The sequence below is a fragment of the Thermobia domestica genome, chromosome 1, assembly GCF_964235325.1.
Source record: "Thermobia domestica chromosome 1, izTheDome1.hap1.1, whole genome shotgun sequence".
NCBI lineage: Eukaryota > Metazoa > Arthropoda > Insecta > Zygentoma > Lepismatidae > Thermobia > Thermobia domestica.
This window is the reverse complement of record NC_137454.1, coordinates 125,457,295-125,472,379: the sequence shown is the minus strand read 5'-3', so window position 1 is coordinate 125,472,379 and position 15,085 is coordinate 125,457,295. Positions and strand designations below refer to the sequence as shown.

The 15,085-nt window shown below is 36.6% G+C and overlaps 1 protein-coding gene across 1 annotated transcript in view; it reads right to left on the bottom strand.

The window, feature by feature from the left end:
* The window catches only part of Tnks (tankyrase), an 82,537-nt gene that overhangs the window by 27,445 nt on the left and 40,007 nt on the right, over positions 1 to 15,085 (bottom strand). Inside the window, exons 10-13 of the mRNA XM_081763138.1 lie at positions 13,524 to 13,689; positions 11,730 to 11,949; positions 4,782 to 5,014; positions 1,575 to 1,909 (exon numbers count right to left, since the gene is read on the bottom strand). Coding sequence (XP_081619264.1) covers positions 1,575 to 1,909; positions 4,782 to 5,014; positions 11,730 to 11,949; positions 13,524 to 13,689 — 954 coding nt within the window. The remainder of the gene's footprint in view (positions 1 to 1,574; positions 1,910 to 4,781; positions 5,015 to 11,729; positions 11,950 to 13,523; positions 13,690 to 15,085) is intronic.

The window sequence follows — 15,085 nt, the reverse complement described above, 5'->3', positions numbered from 1 at the left end:
TGCGGATAAGAGGTATGGTAATCTGTTCTCGAGGTGCAACTGTGGTGGAGTCAACATGGTGGACAGAATCTTCTTTGTAATTGTAAAAACAAGCGAAACTTCAATAGAAAATTAATAACTATCAATAGTGTAGCAGGCATGATCTCAGGAAAAAATACGATACTCAAGGGGTGTTAGATCGAAGCCTTGTCAAAATTAAGAACAGAGAGTGGTTAACTTGTAATGCTGTGCATGTTGTTCTAAATGGAAAGTATAAAACAGAAGCTTCCAAGAATTGTTTAGTATAAGACAGTATAAAACAGAAGCCGAAAGTGACAGTTTGATGCGCGTGAACTTCTTGTATTTGTGGGTCCTGCTGGGAAATATTACAAAGGTGAACGCTAGTTTGAAGTTTAAAAATACTATATTTGTAGGGCCAAAAATTTCTGATGAATATAGGTGCGCAAGTGATATTTTGTAAAACAGTTTAAACTCTATTTTGCATTGTATGTTAGGAACTTGTTCAATGCGCTTTTTTTCTAAAACGATGAATATTGTAAGGATTCCCACATCATAACAGAAGCACATGATAATGTAACACGTGTTATCGATTACAAACAATGAAGCAGACGAGAACTTAACACGGAAGACACCGAGGGAAGTCGAAAGGAGACGGACCTCACGAAAGGACCCGAAAAGGACAAATAAAAGCGCAAGCACGGAGGGACCTGGCATCAGTCGACCAACTGATCGCAATCTATCCTAAACCCTGGAGGCTGCTATGAAGCTAAGGGGTTCACCTTAAACAGCACCATACCTCGTGAAGGCTGCTATGAGCTGAGGTTTCCTAGAACCGAATCCTTAAGAACCCTGGAGGCTGCTATGAAGCTAAGATTTACCCGTACAGAACAATATAACCTGCAAACCTTGGTCATTATAGAGAAACTTTGTTATTAAAACTTTTGTAGACACAGAAGACAATTTTGTAATAAAATTGGTGAAGGGATAAATCTCGCCCGGACCGTTATTTAGTCTCTACCTACAAATCATTACAATATAGACCGTTGAGGGCCCACAGAATGGCATGCATGAAACTTAAGTCTTCACCCGTTGTGATTACATTTCATGGGGTGGGTAAACAAACACATGTATCTGAATAAACCTCACTCTCTTAATGAACTTTTTTTGAAAGCATAATCAGGTTTGCCAAATGTAGTGTGGCTGTCATTTCCTAAGGCCATACAAAATTTTCCCGTCGATCTGGGGAAATGTGTTGAAAATAATGAGGATAACATCGAAATGTAACTCTAGGAGAAATAATGGCATGTAACACGCAAAGAAAACCCTTAGGAGCTAATTTTTGTATTTTAGGGGACACGAAAACTAAAGAGTTATTTTCCGTCAGGCTTGTCATACTAAATCACAGTGATCCACCAACTATATCAACAAAATTAACTAAAATGGTATGGAATGTGAACACCAATCTCAAATAAGCTCACCAATATATCGGGAGCAGATGTACATTTTTCCTTTTCTTTCTGGGATACACAACATAAATATACAAGAAAACGGGTTTGCATTAGACCACAACTTACCTACTTAAGAATCCAGCAATATTTGTTACACTGGCTATATCATTAGCTCCATTCTCTGGTTTCCCTGGATCCACACAGCCATCCACAGGTAAGGGAGATAATCGTCCAGGTACTCCTAAGTTCATTGGAGCACCGGACGGCATGATCACAGTTTCCGTGAGCGCTGGTGGTGGGGACATAGGCGAAACAACCGACGGTGGACGAGGAGCTGTAGGCACACCTTGCTGTGACGCCATTGCATCCTGCAACAGACAACGAACGTCTTCTGCCGACGCAAGATCTACCGGCGCTTGACCTTCTTGGTTCTTTAAAAACGGGTCAGCCCCGTGAGCAAGCTAGAAAGAACAATGTATGTACTTAAAGTGTACAAGAAATACTACCTACCTAATCAGTAAATTGCTCCAAAAATTACCCATGCAAACTCTTCTTCCCTCACAAACAGATAAAAACATATATGTTTCCATTCTGTCAAACTGAGCTTCGACTAAACCGTCTATAACCATCTTTCTCATTGTTTTTTCTCCACGTCTTTTCTCTTTTCCATCCTGTAATAGCGGCGGAAGTCGGAAAGGTCATTACCATACTTTTTCTTTCCATGTTACTTATTACTATTGTATCTTTTCTCTCACTTTTATTCCTAACTATCTTCACTTACACTGTCTCCACCTTCTTTACCACTTCTTCATTCACATTCTTGTTCGAATCTCAGTCGCTTCACATTTCTTAAATTAGTAAATTTACACTTACGTAAGATATTTCCAAATTTTATTTTGAGAGCCCCTTAGTAAGTGAGGCATGAACAAATTAATTTATTAACAATCGTTGAACTGTTTTTAATTATTTTTCTTTCAATCATTGGCGTTGTAGGAATATAAAGTTCTGTATCCTATTTAAAAAGTATATTGTAATTGAGTTTTTTCACCTGACTTACAATAATTTTGCCTTACGCAAAGAGCCCTAAAACGATCTATTTACCTAAGTCAAGAACTGTCTGTATTAAATTACAGGTGTTGTAAACTACACATTTCTTTACTATCCTTTCATATACGTAGTGTTCCATCTCCCTTTTTCCTTTCTTTCTCTTTCCTTCCAGTATTTTTTCTTGATATCTACTTATACTTTGGCTTTCTAATAGTTGATTGTGATACATGACCTTCTTATTTTGTCTCTTTTCTCACCTCTGATGACAATACTACAGTTTTGAGAGCTAATAACTATTTACTGCTTGTGTTTATAACTATCATGTGAGTACACTGCTATTTGTGAAAAGTACAAAACCAAGGACGAATGACGAGAATACATCCAAACTCATACAATATGTAGGACTACCTACGAACGACTATAATTTCAGCGGAAAGGCGCAACCGTGAGCTTAGTAGAACACTCGGCTTGGTGCATGTAATGGTACCACCGGAGGGTGTTTTAAGTAGCACCCAAGTAACTGAGTGTGGACAAATGAATAGGAAACGTGTGGGCAGTATGATCTATCGACATTCAATGGTGCTATATAAACACACGACTTAGTACAAAATGGGCCCCAAGGTTTCTACGGGAATATTTTTTTGTGCCGGAAAATCGGTCAAAGTAAAAAGGTTTTTCGTAACAACAGTGATGCATGTGTAGAAGCAATAGACAGAAGAGAATCGTCGGGAGCGACGATCGGGCAATGAACCGCACGATGTGACCACACAACGAGATAACAATCTTGCTCTTGTAGTCGTAGCAAACTGTACACCGTCGTTCAGAGTAAGCTTGATGGTAAAACATGTCAACGGGTGTTGAGTCGTCTTGTGTGGACGGTTTGACACGTCTGCTCAACGCTGGCTGGCAATATGTATATCATCTTGCCTCTTTCTATTGATTCACTATTGCTGGCGCGCTATTCGGCAGGCGGTCGTGCTTTTGGACAAGCACGATTTTAATCAGTCCTACAGTTACTGGCGTTTATCGTGCTAAGTACAATCTGCAAGTGTGCATTGTCTAGCATCGTAGTAACACAATGGTAAGTGTTAAATGCTATATTGGATAAACACGTAACCTCGGCTGCTACGCATTCAAAGCAATCTTACCAGTTATCGCTATATCAAGGAAGTTCTAGAGGGCAAGATCCTTCCTTCAGGCAATTGCGCATGCCATATTTCAGTGGGACAATGCAAGGCCACAACTACAAATGTGCATGCCTTCCTCGAGAAATGATGGGTACCGCTTCTTCTCGGGCATGGATGATCGTTTGAACAGACGCCCATTGTACATGTGTCGGATATGACCAATTGTCACAATCCTGTGGAACTGCATACAGGCAGAGTAGCAGGGGATTCCTCAGAAACAACTGACGGCTGTCTGATCCGATGCCATGACGTACAGAGATTCGGATTCTTTCTCAATCACGTGGAAGCTTCTTGACACTGGTTTATCAACGTTTGAGGTGGAATAGTTCTAAAATTATAATCATTTCTATAGAGTCATTAATCGATCTGTGGTATGAGTTTCAGTTGTAATTTTCACAAACAACAGTACACATATTTTGCTCTTATTATGAGGTCAGAATTTCTAATTTCAAAGTAGGGTCACGACAGAAAGTTTCGCCTTTTCTTTCGTGAATTTACTTATAGATGCAGATGCTACTGGGTACATACTGAATAAATAAACAGAATTTCTTATCTGTAGTACCGGTTCAACAAATTTCTATTACACTATTTCACAGTACTTTGATGTCTTTTTCAGTAATAACCTAGTTAAATATTTCCAACATACACATGATCCTTTTAATAACTAGGTTATGGATTACTAAAAACGACATTTGAGTGTGTTAAATTGATTTATAACAATTCACAGAATCGGATATTAAAAGTTTAAAATATATTCTATTTCCTGTTTCTATGTGTTAATTTTGGCTACCGTCAATTTACTTTTAATTCTAAGCTAGTTTATTACCGACTAAAAGCTATTTTCTTTTAGTGAAGTACCTTGGAGGGACACCCAGCAGGGAGAATTAATGCATAATTCAACTGGTCGCAATGTATAATATACTAGATTTTGCCTTACATAATTAAAGGAAGAAAAATTGTCAGCCCAAATTGAAAACTTTCACAGATAATCTTTCTTAACATTAGGAACTATCACATATCGCACTTTCAGTCTTAAAAATATAGATATTTTAAATGTATCATAGATAGGAATTAACATATAACAGTATATTTAACTTACAAGTAAGGCACAAAGCTGAGTACGTCCTTTTTGTGCCGCTTCATGTAATGGTGTGAAACCCCATTTATCCGTTGCATTCACTACAGTGTTAAACTTAATAAGCAATGCAGCAATGTCCAAGTGCCCATATGACGAGGCATTGTGTAATGGAATCAGTCCACCTTTGTCTTGGGCATTAACATCCGCTCCATGCTCTAACAAGTATTCTGCCACTTCGAGATTGTTGTAACCAGCTACAAATATAAGAACGTATATTATTGAAGACGTCTACTGTATTAGCTTAAAACTAGAAAGGGTTCCCACTTAAACCAAATAATCGAATTACGGCTTTTCCACGGTCCAAATTTACGAATCGAATTACGGTCGAATTTTTTTTTTAATTTTACAGTTCCAAAGCAGAGTTCTGCGATTTAAGACTTCTATTTTCTTTTGGCTTTTTTTAATTCTTTTTTTTTTAAAAAAAAATGCGAAACCTGATAACGAAATTCACAGCTTATTCCCGTTTTTTTTTTCAGGTTATACGAAATCCACGGCTTATGTACGGCTTCGTGATTTAGGTGGGCACCCTTAGAATTCCACAACAATAATAGTAAAATTAAAAACAAACAATATTATTAATGTAAACCACTTGGGAAGGGCTGTATTATGCTTAAATATCAACAAATTTACTCTTCTATTGTGTGTATTAAGATCAGGGATGTGAAAAACCCATGTTATAAAAACATCCAGTGGCTTTTATTGGGCAAACTTATGTTTTATTAAATTTTGTACGTACATTTAAAGCTACATTTCTACTTAAAATACAATTTAAGCATTCATGTTCTATTGTGTACATGGAACTATGGTATTCCGTTGTCGCACAAAAGGAATCCGTGAATTTCCATTCGCATTTCGTAAGACATGATTTGCCTCACTGGCACTCGCTTGTATTTCGATTTCTAGAAGGAAGTAGACAATTTTGTAGAGTAACAAAGAGGTGGGTAATTCTATATAATATAGAACAGCAATGAAATCCCATCCTCTATTACACCCAGAATTCAAATCCCTGGGCCAGCCGACTTGACTGAAGATTCGTTTAGTTTCCCTCAAAATACACCAGGCAAATAGTCCTACTGGGATTATCAATGTCAGGAGCCAGAGATAAGAATAACTTTATTAAATGGGCGTTTTGGGAAGAACTGAAATGTTGGAAACTTTTTTCTTTATTAAGGCCGTGTCCAAAAGATACAAGTGTGCATACGAAGTACGCTTATTTCCGGAAATGACGTCACCTAGTGTGCGTCAAAAGGTCCAAGTTCACAAGTCTGCGAGTGCATAGTACGTAGTGTGCGAGGATGTACACTACGTTAGCACACTTGCGTACTTAAGATGGGAGTTCTTCGTCGTAGGAACAACAATAATGTCAAAGTGACTTAATAAAATTTTAAAGGACATATGTTTAATATTTTTGTTGGGGTGAATAAATTTGTGGGCTGATCTAATAATAGTTTACTTGATAAATATACAAGTTAGTGATTTTACAAGTGGGATATAAAAATGTAACGCAAATAACAAACGTATTTATGTTGTGTTCTTTGAGTATGCAATGGAATTTAAAATTGTATAGGGAAAGCAACCAAATAGTTTCTTTAATAATGCTATAAAGGCATTTGTGTTTAAATATTACGTTGTTTATGTAGCTTAATTGAAATAATTATACTATCGGTAATGGAGCTATTTGCACGTAAATGAAAATTTTTATGGCGTATGAATTAAAATGTTCTATCATAGAATAATGAATACCTAGATTATTCATTTCTCTATACCTACAGCTACAGTTGCAGCTGCAAATATTAATTCGTAGGTAGATAGGCCTAGTTTTGATTCTAAACAAATTACTTTCAAATCTACCATATTTCCTTGCACTTAAGAGACTGTAATATACCAATTACCACACATTAGCCATTTTTGACAGCTGCCAAAGAGTGAAATACAGATCAAAAGTTTCTTTCTCCACATTTATCAAAGATTTCACAAATTCCTCTTGGTAAGTCTTTACTTTGGCCATTTTTTTCTTTTCTTTTCTTTCTTTCTTTCTTTTTTCTTGATTCTTCGATTCAGCGATTTGATCTTTCGGTTCCGTTTTTGAGAACTCGCCTGTTAGCTCATATATGTAGTTAGTAACTAGGTTCATTTCTATACCAAAGTTTAATATTTAATTCACATATTATTGCCGAGCGAGCGTCAGCGAGTGAAGGCAGGTTAGATGCTCGCAGGAGATGTTCTTTTCAGTCTTGGTTACGAATGGGTTCATTGAACGATTCATTGAATGAAATGGCCAAAATAAAGACTTGCCTTCCTTTTAATTTATATAATCCCATTATGAATTGATTATGAACAAATAATTCCTTCCGTATAGTTGAACAATGAGAGCCACTACATTGCATACTGTATTTTTTCATAAAACCGTCTCTTAATTTTTATAAAATTCTTATTAGATTGATAGTAGCTTTTTATGATTATATTTGGACAAGGGGATTTGTTTCGTTACTGAGTAACCATTTTCGTAGTGGGAAGCATGTAGGAGAGACAGCTGGTATATTTCAAGAAAGATGTAGGGCGCCGAAAGCATAGTGAAGTGCACTCAGATGTTGAAGTGTATACAATGTACAGAACTCATTTAAGCGGGCTTATAAGATAGTAATCTTATATTTTTTAACATATTATTTTAATTAGGGTTATCCACCTTGAGTACACTTGATCCTTATAAATTGGTATTTCATAGTGACACAATAGCCTTTTCCTGTTAATTTTGGTCCTCATGTTGTTCAACTTCACCACTTCTTTCCTTGTCATCTTTGTAAGAGTTAACTTTTGTTGTAGATTAAGAACATGGAGGCACTATTTTGAAGATATACGGGTAAAATCTATATATTCACAAAGAAAGAGTAACATATAAGGAACTTCAACATTAGCACAATATGGTAGAGATAGTCTAATCAGTATGCCTGTAACTGAGCAATACAGTAGAACGGTGACAATTATAGTGTCATTGTTTTGTATCTACCGTACACAAAGGAATTATACTCAATATGAACTCTCTCCCAAAGTAGTTTTGAGCCACATTATTGTAAATAACGCTCTCCTCGGTACCTTCGGTGTCCTAACGCTTTTGCAAATTCCTACTTTCACCTGCAATAAAATTCCTAAGCTACTTCGCAACAGTGTCATCAGCGCCCTAACCACCAGTGCTGCTTTTCTTCCGGGGGATTAATAAATATTCCCTCGCGCAAGCATGCCTAATAAAATAGAACATCGCCAATAGTTTAGTGGTTTTTATGCTGATAAATATTTGCAGATACTGCAAAACAAGCTCTTGGCATACATGAAAGAAACTCTCAAGTCATTTTATGTTTACCCCATATTGTCAATCTGTGATATATTTATCTCTAATATAACTGGAAAGTCATTCATCTAAAAAAAAAAAAAAAAAAAAAAAGCATGGTAATTTTTTCTAGTACTCGGAATTCTCCCTTCTTTTGTTATCAATGTTCAACATTCCACCACGATGAGGCGCTGTAAACAAGTGTGGATCAAAAGCTAATTTGACGAAGTGTACACTATTTAGTGTGCACTCCATTTGTAGACTTCGAGTGTGCATTTTCGAAGTGTGCACTATGCGCTTTTGGACACGGCCTAAATCTCACTTCCAGTTTGCCAATTTGCTCTCTCACAAAAGATTTTACGATTAAAGGACTTTTTTAACATGCAATAATTATATTCTACTCACATACTTCACCAGATACGCAAGAATTCGCGAATTTCCCGATTTATTAACGCAACTCTCATTTTTGTGTAGCTAGCTAAAATACAACTTCTTCGACGGGGAAAACAAGTTTATGAAAACTTTCTAAATTTTCATTTTTTGGTCAAGCCTTCCCTCACCGCTCACCTCCCATTCAGATGAGGGTAGAATGTGTATTTTTTTTTTTTTTTTTTTTTTTTTTTTTTTTTTTTTTTTTAATGCTCAAATCCGTCTCTTCAGTTTCGGCATCTTAAGACTTTAACCGAAACGAGCTATCATCGCATTTTATTTTTCTTCAGCCTTTTTCACCATCTTAATTTGCGATAGTTGGAAGGAAGAAAGAGAACAAGGAAAAGGGTGAAAAGGACGAGACCACGACACTCAACATCCAACAACAATGACAAACAAAAATTTCAAAAACAAAAAGAAAAACGAAAACAAAAGAACTTGAGCTATCTAATCTCTCCTAATCAATCATACATATTAACTAACAAAATTTAATTACTATCTAATTCCTACCTAATTTTATTATCTTATTATTTAACAAACTTTGATTACTATCTAGCCACTACCCAAATTATCATGTATATTAACAATTGTTTAATATTTCTCCAAAACCTACATTTTCTATTTTCGTCTTATTGATTTTAATGGGTTCATTAAAATAACATGAAAAATTTTCCTGTTATGCTCTAATAATTTTGGTGTCTCCTTACTGCTGATTCTCTTACCTAATCTTGGTTTCTCACCTAAATAATTTTCACCTGTGTGTGTGTTCCTCTCCTGTGTCACGGTTTCCCCTGTGTAATTAATAATCACTATATACACATCAATTTCACTAAACACTACACTTTTCTATAATGCACTTAAGTGTCATATCGTTAAAGCTGGTTCACTGATTTTTTAAAATTATGATTATGGTTATATTAGTTAATGTAGCTGTATTATTCATTGATCACGGTTCATCTTACACATCAGAAACGGACCATGAGTATCGACATGAGGCCCACTCGACCCACTCGGAGCACTTAGTGCGGGCCGTGATCAGTTGTCCCGCCGCCGCCGCGTACACACGGACCGAAAGCCGCATGCTATCGTAACCGGATCGCGAAGCGGCTTCGAGATGATGCTCTATTTCCGAGTCTTCGTGTCACAATTTGGGGTATTATTTTATGTGATTGTTTCTATTACATTTTAATGTATATTTTTTCCCACGGCTCCAGATTTGACACTCATTCCATCATCATCGCATCACACACACACTCCCAGAGCATCCGGAGTTCCTTACCAGTCAGAAGACCGAGAATGCTCTCGGTACTCACACACCGTCACTCAACCTCCTTTCTGGGGGCACGGAAATTCAGCGCTTTCAGAAGTTTACTTCGGTCCAGGAGGGAGGATTCCTCATTCATTCTATTTTCCATATTTTATGTTCATTTAGTTTGTGTTTTCTCTGTGAAATGGTTTTCTGCATAGTTCTGAGTATTCCTCTGCTTCATCTGCCAGGATTCTATATTCTTCTTCATCTTCCAAGATAGCTTTAATATCTTTCTGTCTAATTTGGTCACGAATTCGCAAGTACTCTTCCAGCAACGGGCACTACAGAACACTGTGCTCAGGTGTCTCTTGTTCTCCACATTCACAGCAATCATGTTCATTCTTATTGACTCTGTAAAGATGGGTTGGGTAGGGACCATGTCCTGTAAGAAAGTGAGTTAGTCTTTTGTTGGGATTGAAGTAGTTCTATTTGAGTCGCGTCTCAACGTCTGGAATAAATGTGAATAATCTTCTTGATGTTTTATCTACTTGCCAGTCCTATATCCATTTTTGTTGAATTTGTTCTATATCATCTAGTTTTTCTGCTTTTGTTCCTAAAAATTATTTTGTCTTATTTTAATTTCCTTTTTTATACCAATATGTTGCCGCTCTCTGGATTACTGTTAAATACATTGGTTTGAAACCCATCAAAATACATAATGCGCTGTTCGGTGTTGTGATGAAAGCGTCACCGAGCTGAATTAACAGGTTTCTTTGTGAGCTACTTATTTTTGCTTTTAACGAGTTATTCTCTAATAATTAATGTGCCCATACGCTGGAAGCATAGTTCATCGAGGCGCTTAGGATTACCTCCTGATAAGCCCTAATTAATTTTCTCGGTAGCCTATAATTTGTTTGAGCCAATGAAATGAGTTTATTAGTTACTTTATGACCCTTTTAAGTAACGCAATTAATATGCTCTCCAAAATTCAGTTTATCGTCTATCATAATCCCTAAATATTTAAATACTGATATCCTCTCGATCTTACTGTTGTCTATTTTAATTATTGGGCCTCTTAATAATTTACTTCCAAAAATCATGTATTTCGTTTTCCTCTCAGATTTTTAGCTTAGACTTTCCACACCAATCGAGTAATTCGTTCCAGAACAATAGTTATTCGGTTCCAGAACTGATAATTCGGTAATCGGATTCATTATTATTCAGGACCCGGGTATTTCAGGATCCGATTCTGATCATCCCTAATTCATTCCCGATGCAGGATGAACCATGGAGTGTTGTATGGGTAGAAGTGTAGAGATTTCCTGTAGATCTTTCCACTTTAAAGCAGATATTGATAAGGCATCAGAATCTTATCTCTGAAATCAAACGTTTTTCTATTTCTTGAATTAGCTTTACACTGTCTTCATCACTAATTAAAGACAAAGTAGGTTCCACGACACACTTCTTTCTTTCTGAGCAAATGTTTCGTTGCCGGGTGCGGGCTGCCATTTGCCTGCATGTATTTTGAACTGTTTCGTTTCCGAGTTGTTTCCCTGCTTAGAGACACCTCAACGACTTTTCCATCTCGGTCGCCGCAGTGGGCGCGCTCCCATACTCAATGCATGTATCCATGGCGACAAAACAATTGCGCGACAATATGTTTCCAGTGTGTGGCAGTCGTAATGGAGACGGTGATGGATGAAAATGAATGAAATGGTGGGAGTGAAGAATGTGGGAGGAAATAGGAAAACCGAGAAAACAAACATACACGGTATTTACTCACTGCAAAGATCACTTGGCGTGAGCTGGGATCAAGGGTCCCACAAATCAGAGCGGAGGGCTCTACTACTGAGCCACCGTAGCCCACTAAATATATTTAAAGAAGTCGAGAGCGCAAGCCACTTACCGGCAAGATGCAATGGTGTAGAATTTCTTCCTTGTGCGTCTCGGCAGTTAATATTTTCAGAGTTCACTAGTCTTTGTACACGTGCTAGATTGCCCTTTTTGGCTGCATCTAAAAGAGCAGAGTTTCCTCGAAGGAGGTCAGCTACATCCTGATCGCCATCCCTTACAAGATCCAGTGGAGTTGCACCATCTCGATTCTTCTTACAAGGGTCAGCACCATGCTGAAAAACAGAATATTAGAACAAAACTGAAACACATTGTTACGGGCTATAGTAACTATCACTGAAGGATATGAATTGATGCAATTTATAATAATTTGTAAACGTACTCTTTTATTCCCTGACACCTTCCTCAGCAGATTGGACAACTTCCTGGCAACCCATTTCACTTCTTACAATTTTTTTTTGCATTATGTTAAAAATTTTCTGTATTATGTTTTTCAAAGCAATAAACAATTTAAGAGGAAAAGAATTCTAGTGCAAAGAATTTACATTATCTTGTTTACAAAACAGTGCAATAGGAAATTCTTAAAAAGTGACATAGGTTGCCGGTGAATTGTCCGAGCTGCTGGAAGATGTTAGGAAACATAGAAACAGTATAACTAATGGTACACTTAATACTACACGCAGTAAATGTATACAAATTAAGGCTATAGTGCCGCCCGAAATAAGGTTGTTAGGAACGCTCCAAATCACGAACACAGTGAACATGACAATGATATTTTTAAAATGAACACATGTTTCCAGAATGTTAAGATTTCAGTTATTGATGTATGCTATTCAGAAAGCTAGATAATTTTGTTGAAAATCGGTACTGGTATAAAAATTGGAAACTTACCAGAATGATCAGAATGAGAAGTACTTGAACACACATGCCTTTCCGGCTAAACTTTTCAGAATGAACGGAGAAAGTAGCACTTGAACACACATGTTTTTCCTGTTTAATTCCTGAATTTAGTTTTACATGTACCGCATTAAATCTGCAGATAATCTCAATGCAACTCATGTGTAAGACTATACAATATGGATTTGCGATAATCTACTTCTTTTTTCATGTTTAATTCAATACAGCGTCTCTATGGAGTATTCGGTAGCCTTTTAAAACTTTGTAAATAGTGTATAGTGGTGAAGGAAAACATTGATAGGGCGAAATTATTGGTAAGATTATTAAAAACAAAAGAAATAACAAATGAAAAGAGGTGTTAACTGAACGTACAAAACGGATAGAAAAAGGAATAATCAGAACAGTATTGACCCTGTTGGGAAAGAATACAGAACGAACCCGAAAAAACAGATTGGCAAAAGATACATATGAATATACGGACTTAATGCACTGGGATAGGGTACTTTACATAAACTAAAGCAGCAGTTTGCGGATAGGATAATAATGTGTCCTCCCATCTCCTTCTGACGAATATGGAACAGTCTCGAAGGAAGGAATTTTAAGAACATTAAGCTGAAGGTATAATTAAACGTCTTATAATGGGCTGTGTATGAGTGTGTATGTACCTGTCTTGACAAAGATACTAGTGACAGCAGCGAAGAGTCGAGATTTGATGATTTTCAATAAATTTGCAACATAGTCAATATAATTAACGGAGAGAATGCATTTTTTATACAAACAAACAAACAAAAAAGAAAACTGATGAAAACAAGCACCACGGTCATTTTACATTACACACTCAAAACAAATTCTTACGCTACGTAAAATAAAATAAAGTGTTTTTTTTTTTTTTTTTTTTTTTTTTTTTTTTTTTTTTTAATTCCTTAGAGGCGAAATATTGTTTTATACGAACCTTCAATAAAAGTCTAACAATTTCGTATTTTCCTTTAGCTGCAGCTTCATGAAGTGGTGTGAATTTCCATAGATCGGCAACGTTTACACTAGCACCATGTTTCACAAGAAGTTCTGTCACTTCATAGTGACCGTACGAACACGCATTATGCAAAGGAACCAAACCACTAAAATAAATAAACAATGACAAAATAAATATTGCTCTTTGGTAAATATGAACACACAATAAAGATGAATAAGTAACGTATGTTTCCTTCAAATACACTGAGACTACTACGAACTATATTTTAAACATCTCAATTTACTATATTTAAAACATCTCAATTTACTATATTTAAAACATCTCAATTTACGATCGTCTGGGCAACATCGTTTCGTAATTTGCACGTATTATTACCAATCAGATGTCTCAGAATTAATATTTATACCATAACACCTCGTACCTGGATAGTTAGCAAAACCCCGATTCAACCCTCGATGGAAGCTCAAGTGGTTCGGGTCTCACGTTAAGTAATAAGTTCACGTATTTTATAGCGTCGTTGGTGACAAAGCTGAACTCTACATCAACCAACCTACCAATTAACATAACTGAAATAATATTTTTGATCTTAGAGACTTAAATGCTAAATACTTAACTGTAAAGCAGTTAAAATGTCGCTGTCATCATCATTGATAGCTACATGCTATCCAAATATCTATCTAATCTGAAGGAAAGTGGTGAAGTACAGAAGATAATTCGTATCCATCCGAACAAATTGAAGGTGTTGCTTACCAAGATATTCCACTCCACCTCCAATATTTATGCTCGATACGATGATCATGGAGTGAATTACTGCACAATATCGCAGTTTCTACTGCAGCAGACTTTTTTTTTTTTTTTTTTAATTGTACTAGGGGCATATATTGTTTCACTCTTGTTTCAAGGCTTTCCAGAGGCCATTTACCATATGAATTTGACGTGATGAAAGGCGCCATTTAAAACCAAAAGCACAATAATTCATATGACTAATAAGAATACCACTTGCAGCTGTAATGCGTCGGTAGGCCAGCGATGTTTTGGCCGTGTGCTTTGAAGTTTTCTCCTGGTGCAACTCCACACGATGGAAGTCGTCACCATATAATCCTGGTACTTCGTCTGTAAAAACTGGGTAAAGGAAATGTCCTTGGTACAAGCAGCACTAGTTTTCATATTTGTTTCGACCTAACCAACTTTGACTTTCCTCTTAACAGAAGCCATAAAATTTTTTGAGAAACTTTCTTTGCATTGACGCAAGGTTACATCGGTCTTCCTCATGAACATTTCTGTCGGTGATGGCCCGACCTTTCCCACTAACACTTAGGAAGATCTATGCTTCGTCCATTGTCACAATTTCTAGAGGTCATAAGCTAGGTACACTCGTACAACCTTCTGAACTTGCTCAATCGCTTCGCGATATGTCATAATGTTAGCGCATGCACATTGATCTGGGCAATTTGAAGAAAATTTAACAGGTCTTCACCATCCCCATAACCGTCTGTAACACTCTCTTTTTTTACTTTTTAAATATGCTAAAGATTGCTTTC